The 12,324-nt window shown below is 38.7% G+C and overlaps 1 protein-coding gene across 1 annotated transcript in view; it reads right to left on the bottom strand.

The window, feature by feature from the left end:
- The window catches only part of sgpl1 (sphingosine-1-phosphate lyase 1), a 35,501-nt gene extending 23,481 nt beyond the window's left edge, over window positions 1-12,020 (bottom strand). The window contains exon 1 of the mRNA XM_061962049.1: window positions 11,857-12,020. Within this exon, the coding sequence (XP_061818033.1) occupies window positions 11,857-11,868 (12 nt within the window). The 5' untranslated portion in view covers window positions 11,869-12,020. The remainder of the gene's footprint in view (window positions 1-11,856) is intronic.
- Between the last annotated feature and the right edge of the window lie 304 nt (window positions 12,021-12,324).

Here is a 12,324-nt window from a genome sequence, read left to right as displayed (position 1 = left end):
TGAGCGTCGGGCCGTGTTTGCCGGAGGTTGGCATAGGGGAAGTTTGCTCTCTCTCTAGGTAGGAAGAATGGGCTTCGCAGAGAATGAGCATGTGTCGGACACTTTGGTCTCCCTGGATGGACTTTTCTCATGGTGGGCCTCTTGTTCGCCTAGTTGGGTCTGTAACTGTCCCAGGCAGCTCAGTGGAGGATGGTGTGGAACAGTGTATTTGGGTGTTTTTGTTTTGTCGTTCGTTCATACATGGTGCAGTCAGTCGTATATGGGTAATATGTAGAATTTATTATTATTTTTGGGTTTTCGTTGCGTTTTACTTCTGTAGCTGTAGGGAGAAATGGCACCACTGATTTGGCAGCAGGTTACATAAGCTCTGTGCTCCTTTAATATCTTTGTGTTCTTAACTGTTTCTCTCTGTTTTATCAAATGGTTTTGCCTCGTTCTTTGTGGACTTTTTGAGTCTGCACTGCAACCACGTGGTTTTGATGTGCGCCTGAAAGAGTGGCAGCAGATCACAGTAGTTTTATCATTTTACAATTGAGCTACTGTGTGTCAAACAATTTCCCTTGTAGATCAATAAAGTCAGTCTAAGTCTAAGATCAGATGCTTAATATGTCTGTCCTATTTGCGGCAAAAGACCGGGCGCCCAGGTTTCTTTTCTAACACCAAAAATATACATTCCTAAGCTCATAAGGTCAGCGGAAAATACGTTTTGAGGGCACCACCCCAGTGGTTTCCTTTTGTGTGAATGCGCACCCAAGCTGGGAATCAGTCATCACACTTTGCTTTTCAATAAGTGTAATAAGGAGGTGAAAAGTGTACATAACAAAGGCCTGTGTTTGTGCAACACCGGTTGTACCCAAGGGGGGTTGTTTTGAAATAACACTCGTTATTGATTAGTGTGTCAGTATATTTTTTTACTGTACACAAACACACAGACAAAATGTATTCAACAAGTCTCCCAAAAGCCATTATATATTGCAATGCAGGGCAGCATAAATGTCAATAAAAGTCAATGCGTTAACAGCCAGGATTAAAAGAGGCTGTATCAGGCATGTATTTTTCAGGGTCATTTCTTCAATAAGTAGCACAAGATTTCTAAGGTAAAATATCCTATGCTCATAAAATAACAAATTTGGCCAAAATGTTAAAGAAATATAAACTCTTCTTTTGGCTTTCCAAAATGCATCAAACATGAGTGACATCAGACTACTTCAAGAAAGCTTTATTCTTTGTCTTTTATAAATTTTACATTTTTATGACTGTTAAAATGTTGAACTTACTACATTGCCTGCAGAGTTAAGAACGGTTTTATGACAAAAACATAAAACATTCATATTTCCATCTTCCAGTGTTTTGCACATATTCATAAATTTTTGGCAAACTGACCCTACCCTTGCTCATAAACACATTATAGCACACTTGGTCTGGCAGAGCATAAGAAGACCTAGAAGAAATGATCGTTGTTGCCAAAATAGCAACTTTGGTTGCTATATTTAGAGAATAATCAGACCAATCTAAAAGTTTTTTGTTTTTTTTAAAGCACTGAAGACAAAATTTAGTTAAGAGACTTTTGGCCACTCTGACATTAAAGCAGTGGTTCTTAACCTTGTTGGAGGTACCGAACCCCACCAGTTTCATATGCGCATTCACCGAACCCTTCTTTAGTGAAAAATAAAATGTAGGTTTTTTTTCAAATTCAAGACAAAGTTATATGTTTTTGGTAACACTTTAGTATGGGTAAGCTAAGTAACAAAGGCTTAATTTAGAGTTTTTTGGACACTAGGGGAACATATTCTAAGTAACAAAGACTTAATTTAGAGTTATTTGGTTAGGGTTAGGGTTAGAGGGTTAGGGCCAGGGTTAGAGGGTTAGGGTTACAATAAAGCCATGCCGAATAAGGCATTAATAAGTACTTAATAATGACTAGTTAAGAGCCACTATGTTACTAATTTGCATGTTAATAAGCAACTAATTAATGGTGAATATGTTCCCCATACTAAAGTGTTACCATGTTTTTTTACTGGTGCACAAAATGAACCGTGCATGAACATCACTTTGTTCAAAGAACAAAACCAACACAGTGCATAAACTCACAACAAATTACACACCTGCAAATCAGTCTGACTTCAGCTGTTGCCGTATCCGTAATACGCAGATAGGGAGAAGATTTTATTTACACGATGAGTCGGGTGTGTCTTGACCTCCGCCAAACCACTGAGCCCGACTCACCGAACCCCTAGGGTTCGATCGAACCCAGGTTAAGAACCACTGCATTAAAGTATGTATTGCTCTTCTCAAAAAGCAGTGAGTGTTGCTGTGAGCAACCCCATCTAAAAGCACTCTGTCGGGTCCATCTTTGTGGCATTGAAAATAAAACGACAAAAGGAGCATCATTAGTAGTTCAAAGCAAATTGGTTTGCTTTTCAAATAGATTGCAGTATTGTGGAAAACTGTCTTCTATAGGAAAAAGTGTAGAGAGGTTCCACTGTAACTAATATTTCACAGTGAAGTAGCCTGGCATGTATAATATTTAAATGCTTTCAGTAGACCACTCACATAACAATCATCAGAAATTCAATAAAAGGAATCAACATCCAAAATTATGCATGCACTTGAACTTATAGACATGTTCCTTCAGAATAAGAGTTTGTTACCATCCAAATACATTCAGCCGGGAGACATGTTCTCTACTCACACACATAAATAAACAATGACATGACCTACTATCATAATGGACTGCCGAGGATGTACTTACATTTGTAGGCATTGTTGGCTCGACGGAGATCAGTTTTCCGACTCACACAAACACTGTCAGCAGTTTTGTGATTGATGCTTCTCTTTCTCCAGACAGGAGAGTGAATAAACTTTGTCAGCTGACTCAATGACTATCACCAGACTCCTCCCGGTAGCCGGATTGTCAATCAACATGTGGAGTTTTGCAATCTAAGTCTATGAATGTCAATGTCTTTAAACATATATAACCGCACCGAAAATCAGTCATAAATCAGAAAATCAGTCTATAAGTCGATATGCCCACACCCTTTTGGTTTGAAGTGTTTAGTGGAAATTTTATGACAGTAGGTTTGATAGCATGAGCACTTGTCCTGCCACCTCAGCTACAATCTGATAGAGGAAAGCTTAAGGTTCACACGATAACATCTTAACCTAGCACAATTTGCTCACGTACCAGTACGCTCCACAATGGTGCACTTTGGGCAGGTTGTGAAATAAGTTTTGGCATAACAAGAGGATGTTTGCATGGAGTGAATAAAAAGTGGAGGGATGTCACTGAACAAAGAACGCACCCACAATGGTGCTGTCACACCTGCCTGATAGGAAATCAGGTTTGGCAAGATCAGCCCCACAAAGCGAAGTGGGAAGATGGACCACACATGTTGACTAGTGTTTGCATTAATTGTGCATTGAGATAGAGGTGCACTTGCCAATCGTCCGATCTTCTTCTGCCATAAAGGAGATTATACAATGTTATCTTACATCAGTTCAAAAGTCGGAGAACTCTGGTATCTGACGCTGTTACACAAATTCTCTTGCGGTCCACCCACTACATAAGTGATGTAGAGGCTATATGAAATCTGTTTTCTTTTTTTTCCAAAAGTCTGTTATATTTTTTCAAAAACACTCTTAAATGTTTTTGACTTTCGTTTTTTACTTTTTACAATTATTTCAACACAACTGAGTGTACCAATTAGTGCTTTAAAGTACAAAGTACATAGTACATAAGTAGGATACTTTTAAAAAACCTTTGTGCACAGATGTTGCGTACAACACTGTTATTGTAAAGCAGGGGTGTCAAACTCAAATACAGAGTGGGACAAAATTTAAAACTGAACAAAGCCGCGGGCCAAGGTTGAACAAATTAACCTTTTAATAAGGACCCAAACAAGTTTTGCATTGAATATTGAACAAGCAAGGCTTATGTAACTTTATAGTGACATGCAAAATCGAGTTTCAAATAATAATAATAATAATTAAAAAATATCAACGGCATATCAAATACAATTTAAATAAAAATGTAATGCCTCTTTTCTATTTGCAGCCTTCTGAGGTAAATATCAACATTACATTTTTCCACAGGCTAATAAATTATAAAATAAAATAATGAATAAACCAACCATTCAGGACTTTAAACTGCTCAGTTTGCAACACACTGATCTAATCTGATGTGCCCGAGCCAGATACCTGCCATCTTTTCTTGGATGCTAGTTCATTAATGTCGGGGCTCAGGCTTTGAGCTGAAGCAACCCTCATTATCGAACGAAGTTGTTCATCAGTCATTATATCTCGTAGTCCACCCGGACCACAGTCTTGGGGGCGTGTTTTAAAGGCACTGCGTTTATCGTCCTCCACGAGCTGTCGTCACGTCTGCTTTTCATCCATTCTAACAACGTGCCGGCCCGATCACGTAAAATGTGCGACTTCAACACGCACACATACGTAAATGCCTTGCATACTTGGCCAACAGCGATACAGGTTACACTGAGGGTGCCCGTATAAATAACTTTAACGCTGTTAGAAATATGCGCCACACTGTGAATCCACACCAAACAAGAATGACAAACACATTTTGGGAGAACATCCGCACCGTAACACAACATAAACACAACAAAAACACAACAAAACAAATACCCAGAATCCCATGCAGCCCTAACTCTTCCAGGCTGCAATATACACCCCCGCTACCAGCAACCCCCACACCCCCTCCCCCCTCCGTGCGTCGGTTGAGGTGGGCGGGGTTGGGGGGGGCGGGGTTTGGTGGTAGCGGCGGTGTATATTGCAGCCCAGAAGAGTTAGGGCTGCATGGGATTCTGGGTATTTGTTTTGTTGTGTTTATGTTGTGTTACGGTGCGGATGTTCTCCCGAAATGTGTTTGTCATTCTTGTTTGGTGTGGATTCACAATGTGGCGCATATTACTAACGGTGTTAAAGTTATTTATACGGGCACCGTCTGTGTAACATGTATCGCTGTTGGCCAAGTATGCTTTGCATTCACGTGTGTGTGCGTGCTGAAGCCGCACATATTATGTGATTGGGCCAGCATTCACTGGACTGGGTGAAAATTGGACGAGGCGATTTTTGGGAGGGGCACTGAAACTTCAGAGTCTCCCGGGAGGGTTGGCAAGTATGAGAATTAGCGGTGAATGCGGTGTTACCGCGGCACCGTCCTTGAATATAATCGGCGGGCCAGCTCTAGTGTTAATTTGATATCGCCTCAAGGGCCAAGTGAAATTACAAGGCGGGCCAAATTTGGCCCACGGGCCAGAGTTTGACACCCATGTTGTAAAGGCTATAAGTGTGCTGCTGCTCTTCAGGGCACTTGACTGTTGCTATGTTTTTCAGTGAAGACGACTTTGGGCTGTGTTGAAAAACATATTTTTACTTTGATTACGGTGATCGGCTATGAGCATATTAACTCCATCAAACATGGCGTAATGTCGGAAGTAAACAGAAAAAATAAGTACAACCTTTTTATAAAATAAAAATACAATTTAAAAACAAACAAAAAAAACATAGTAATAAACAGAATGAAATATACATACTGTATGTTCCGTACTATAAGGCGCACCGGATTATAAAGCGCACCTTCAATGAATGGCATATTTTAAAACTTTGTTCATATATAAGGTGCACCGCATTATAAGGCGCATAGAATAGACGCTACAGTAGAGGCTGGGGTTACGTTATTCATCCATTAGATGGAGCTGCGCTAAAGGGAATATCAACAAAACAGTCAGATAGGTCAGTCAAACTTTATTAATAGATTACAAACCAGCGTTCTGACAACTCTGTTCACTCCCAAAATGAATAAACAGCTCTTTTATTATTTTCCCAGAGGTAAAGTCAGTGACGTGGTGTTTTGTTTAACTTTTAACAACAGCAAGGTATAACATGTAGTGCAACATTTATATCACATAGTTGAGGGGAACTTTTCCCTGATTCAATAAACACGTAAAAAAACAGTGATACTGTTACAGTAAATCAAACGTTAGTGCAATCACAATATAGTAACACTCAAAATAGTGCAGAGCAATAACAATATATCAATAACAACGTTGCTCAAACGTTAATGTCACACAACACAACACACAAAATAAACATGTAAAGCTCACTTTATGAAGTTATTCCTCATCCACGAAACCCTCGAATTCTTCTTCTTCAGTGTCCGAATTAAACAGTTGGGCGAATACGGCATCCAACATGCCCGTCTCGTCGAAGTCGTCATTAATCGAGTCAGTGTCGCTGCTGCTGTACTCCCATGTTCTACTGCGTGACTGATCGTCTTAAGTTTAAACTCTGCGTCGTAAGCGTGTCTCTTATTATGAGCCATTTTGGGGTCTTTACATAAACAAACAAATGGAAATGAAACGGCACGCCTTGCGCAGTCATATATCCCAGCATGCACCTCGCGCTTCTTCTTCTACGGGGGAAAACGAAGACGGGGGAAAATGAAGTTGGCGGCTCCTTACCGTAGTTGCGATTGATTGATTGATTGAAACTTTTACCTGTTGGAGGCTCAATATTGGTCCATATATAAGGCGCACCGGAATATAAGGCGCACTGTCAGCTTTTGACAAAATTGGAGGTTTTTAGGTGCACCTTATAGTGCGGAAAATACGGTACATACAGATACAGATATATATATATATATATTTGTTTTTGTTGTTTTTAATACAAATTTTAAAATGAAAAAAGAAGTAAACAGAATGACCAAACTTGGTGCTAATAAATATCAGCCTTGACTTAGAGTTATCCTCAGAGGACGAGGCTATTGTTGAGAAAAAAGCTAACTCAGCATCGGTTGTGTGGCAGTGGTGTGGGTCGCCAAAATTATGTCAAGGAAATCAAGCTATTGCATAAGGAATTAACAACACAACCAACAACACAACAAATTTGTTTAACCTTTTGAAAAAGTACTACCCAAGAGATTATTCGGAAAGTGTGAAAATGCGAGCTAAGTCTGCAGAAATTGCAGCGTGGCATTAGTAGTTGCTAACCAACCCCATGACTGACATTTTAACTTGAAACTATCCATCCATTTTTTACCGCTTGTCCCTACCGGGGTCGCGGGGGGTGCTGGAGCCTATCTCAGCTGCAATCGGGCGGAAGGCAGCGTACACCCTGGACACGTCGCCACCTCATCGCAGAACTTGAAAGTAGCTCATCTGTATTGTTATGAAATATGATGCAGATTTGCAAGTAGCACTGATGTTTACAGTGTATGTAGAATCATAAATTGAAAATGGGAATGTAAAAAAATGCAATTATTCCCAATGGCGCAATTTGGGATTTTTGGGTCAAACACTGAGATCTGAAAAATAGCTCACTATTATTTTAAATTTTTCAACATGTGTTTCACACTTGAGTAATAATGTAAAATCCATTTATCAAACTTATTTAATTTGGTTTGTTATTTACTTAGTAAATATGTTGTTAAATGTTTACTAATCTCTATAGTTTCTACAGTTTTTACTGCTTTTAGTACAAATGCTTTAAAATAGCAGGTTAAAAAATATTACAAAAATCATGATGTTTATTGAGATTGGATGATAAGATAAAAGGTATTGGGGTATGTATTTTTATTTGCCATATCGCCCAGCGCTACTCTCAAGGTACGGCTGCCGTCATGTCTCTACATTGATCCTGCATCGGTGGTCTCGTCCACAACAACACAATCAGATAAGATTTATTGCGGGTGTATGACTTGTTCTGGCTAGCCTTAGCTCGGTAGTTTGTTTGCAGACTTAACCCATGTTTCATTTCGACAATGATTAGTTCAGAAGGGGGCAGTTGAGAGTTTCGGGGAAGAATGAAAAGTGCCTGACACATGATTTCCCAGGACAAACATTTGTTTATCCTCACAATTACCATATTTCAGTCACATTTATGTAAATGTCTGTGACATTCCGCCTGTAACAGTATATTCCGTTTTATTAAATAAATCTGTGATTCTGTCCATGTGGTAATCAAAAGGGCCCTACAGTTCATCTTAGTGGTGAAAGTTTGGAGACCCTTGCACAATATAATTCGGTTCTAAAGCCTTGTAAATGTATACCCAAGACTTTTAAGCCACTATTGTCTCACTTCTCTTCCCGCCCTAACCCAACAGTGTATACAGCCTTTATTGTCTTAAAAGTGTGTGTGTGAGTGTGTGTGTGGGAGAGGATCATGTTCTCATGGAAATATATTGGGTGTAAAACATGGGTGTCCAAACTCGTTCCACAGAGGGCAGCACACTGAAAAATTAAAGCAGGTGGCATTTTGATCATTTTAACTTTCAAAACTAATAAATATATAGATTTATTTGACTTTTAAGGCCCCTCAAGTTTGGTCCCCGGTCTAAGTCATAAAAAGTTTTAAAAAATAAGTCAAATACATATATACAGTACATATACTGTATATATATATATATATATATATATATATATATATATATATATATATATATATATATATTTTTTTTTTTTTTTTTTTTTTTTTTATTTACTACTTAAAACTCCAGTTTAACTTCATATACATCTGTTTATATAGTTTTTTTATGTTTATGTTTGATTCCTCTTTTTCCCCCAAAACCGTGTTGTTAAGGCAAAAACACAAAGTATGCAGTATTTCCCCAAAAAGATGTTTGCAGTGGAATATCTGATGTGATGTAATTAGTGCCTTAAATAGGTAAATAATTCATTACGCCATTGATTTCATTTCATTATTAATTTTTGAGCAATGGCAGTTTAAAAAACAAAAAATCCCACTGAAATTGTTGGGGATTCAAAAGGGCCCAAGACTTTTAAGCCACTATTGTCTCACTTCTCTTCCCGCCCTAACCCAACAGTGTATACAGTCTTTATTGTCTTAAAAGTGTGTGTGTGTGTGTGTGTGTGTGTGTGTGTGTGTGTGTGTGTGTGTGTGTGTGTGTGTGTGTGTGTGTGTGTGTGTGTGTGTGTGTGTGTGTGTGTGTGTGTGTGTGTGTGTGTGTGTGAGGAGAGGATCATGTTCTCATGGAAATATATTGGGTGTAAAGCATGGGTGTCCAAACTCGTTCCACTGAGGGCAGCACACTGAAAAATTAAAGCATGTGGTGGGCCATTTTGATAATTTTAATTTTCAAAACTAATAAGATGTATACATTTATTTTTTACTTTTAGGGCCCATCAAGTTTGGTCCCGGGTCTCAGTCATAAAAAGTTTAAAAAAATAAGTCAAATATATTATTTATTTTTTATTTACTATTTAAAACTCCAGATCAACTTCATATACATCTGTTTATATAGTTTTTTTAAATGTTTATGTTTGATGCCCTTTTCCCCCCAAAAACTGTGTTGTTAAGGCAAAAACACAACATATGCAGTATTTTCCCAAAAAGATGTTTGTAGTGGAATATCTGATGTGATGTAATTAGTGCCTTAAATAGGTAAATTATTCATTACGCCATTGATTTCATTTCATTATTATTTTTTGAGCAATGGCAGTTTAAAAAACAAAAAATCCCACTGAAATTGTTGGGGATCCAAAAGGGCCCCAACTCCTTAAAGTGTTTTAAAAAAAAAAGTCATACAATTGTTGTTTTTTTTTACTTTCAACGCTTAAGTCTTTAGATCAACTTGAGATCAATCTGTTGATTGTACATTTTTAATATTTAAGTTTTTGTTTTATGCCCTTTTTGTCAAAATATGTTTTATGTCAAAACACAAAATATGCACTATTTCCCTCCCAAAAAAAACATTTCAACGTTGATAATAATTTGTAACATTGATTTTGACTACTTTTTTTAATTTGTTATTATGAAATCAACATAAACAACACAAGATACACTTACAATTAGTGTAACCCTCCCGCCTCCCCACTAATTTCCTTCTGTTATTAATATTCTGGTTCCTAAAGTATATATATATATATATATATATATATATATATATATATATATATATATATATATATATGTGTGTGTGTGTGTGTGTATATCAATGTAGTCTGCAAGGGATACAGTCCGTGAAGCACACAGGATTGTGTGTGCTGCTGGTCCACTAATAGTACTAACCTTTAACAGTTAATTTTACTCATTTTCATTTATCACAAGTTTCTATGTAACTGTTTTTATTTTATTTAAGTTTATTTTTTGTTCAACAAAATGTTTTTTGTTTTGTTTTTGTTTTTGTTTTTTAAATAAAAGGACATTATCTTCACCAGACCAGGTTGCCAATGAAATTAGATTGTTTAAAAGGGGTTTTAAAACCAGTCCAGATTATGTCCGAGCTCAGCAACACACACCTTCATTTATGTACACTCAAATCAGGGAACACAACAACAGATTGCATATAATCTATAAACAAAATTACATTTTCAAAATAAATGATTTTGACTATTAATGTTTGAGCAATGACAGTTTTAAATAATAAAGCTTTGTGCTACTAGGGTCAACATTGCAACTTTTTCTCATTACATTTCATCTGTATGCTTATTCAACTTTTTTTTTAAATAGTATCACAATACGAAGGTCCTGAGTAGTCCTGAGTTCAATCCCGGGCTCGGGATCTTTCTGTGTGGAGTTTGCATGTTCTCCCCGTGACTGCGTGGGTTCCCTTCGGGTACTCCGGCTTCCTCCCACCTCCAAAGACATGCACTTGGGGATAGGTTGATTGGCAACACTAAATTGGCCCTCGTGTGTGAATGTGAGTGTGAATGTTGTCTGTCTATCTGTGTTGGCCCTGTGATGAGGTGGCGACTTGTCTATGGTGTACAGCGCCTTCTGCCCGAATGCAGCTGAGATAACCTCCAGCACCCCCCGCAACCCCAAAAAGGACAAGCGGTAGAAAATGGATGGATGGTGTTGTGATTAGCTATATAACCCGGATGTATTGCACTTCACTAACCGGAAGTGGAGGAGATGCCGGTGTTCGACCAAGAGGTAAAATAAATAAAGAGCTCCCGGGCTAAACTGAGAATTAAGTGTCCAGTTAATATCAAGATTAGCCTATAATACTTATCGTATATAGCTAATCACAACATGGTGTCAGAAGTGGGATACATCCGGGTTACAGCAGTAAGGATCAGACTTTCACAATAAAGGTTTCAGCCGTAAACATTACAGATGGATGGAGTACTTTTAAAATGTGTGTTAAAAAAAAAGAAGCTGCGGCCAGCAAATGGCCCCCGGGCCGCACTTGGACACCCCTGGTGTGGCGTTGATCACACAGCTTTTTAGTAGTCAAGGGACAAGCGGTAAAAAATGGATGGATGGAAATGCTCACACACACATTCGTGTCCTTTGATGCACATAATGGCAAATCTGTGTCATAGAAACGCCTCTCCTGCCCACTTCATTCTGTCTCCGTGCTTTGTGTTTGTTGTCATGACTTCACTCTGCTCCTGTATTTATCTCCACGCCGATCTTGTGACCAAAGGCTTTGTTTAAACTTCCTCCAGGCTCACAGTTGAACAGGATCTCTAATTTTAATAAACAATGCGACAATCTATAACGTTTTTACACAGGAAAAGTGTTGTCAGTGTATGGAGCAGCGCGTTTAAAAGGACATTGCAGTTGTTTTGGGGAAATATCAGTCCGGGTGTTACCATCAGCAGTTTCGCAACCGGCCATAAATCGAAGCGTACGGAGTTTACATCACAGGCCACGGCTTAACACTTCCACTGTAAATAACAAAGAGGGTCAGACTTCAAAGCTGTTAAACAAATGTGGCCATTACGTCTTGTAGCAACACCGTCACCGTGCATGTGTAACACTACGGTGGCCGAGAAAGCTCAGCGGAATGTAAAAAGCGCGAGCAAAAAAACACCGCATCACAAAGTGCCTCTTGTACACAATAACATTGAGTAAATAAGCGCTACTTACCCAGTAATCCATGTTGTCAAGGGCAAATAGTCACGGACAACCTTGGTTTTGTTTTTTGGTGTTAGACGCAGGAAAGTCACCTCCAAGCGTCTGCTTGAAGTCTTCGCTCTCATCTACATGCTAGCTAGTAGCTACTTTTAAAACACAACAGTCGCGGAAGCTAAGTCGGATGCAGGAAGTAACAGCCAGCGCACACTCTGCGCATGTGCAGATATATCAACGTACTGGCTGGTTATGGGTATCCATCCATCCATTTCCTACCGTTTATCCCTTTCGGGGTCGCGGGGGGTGCTGGAGCCTATCTCAGCTACTATCAACTTCTATTCCAACTTTTTTGGATGTCTGGCATTCAAAACACATTAGCGCTTATTCTCCATTCGCTGTCTACATTCTGTTAAAGACACTAACTCACTATAGTTAGAATGCTAACTGAGGCTGCGAGTTTATCCATCCATCCATCCATTTTCT

The sequence above is a fragment of the Nerophis lumbriciformis genome, linkage group LG02 (assembly GCF_033978685.3).
Source record: "Nerophis lumbriciformis linkage group LG02, RoL_Nlum_v2.1, whole genome shotgun sequence".
NCBI classification, from domain to species: Eukaryota; Metazoa; Chordata; class Actinopteri; order Syngnathiformes; family Syngnathidae; genus Nerophis; species Nerophis lumbriciformis.
The sequence above is the reverse complement of the archived record's forward strand: the minus strand, read 5'-3'. Positions and strand labels throughout refer to the sequence as shown.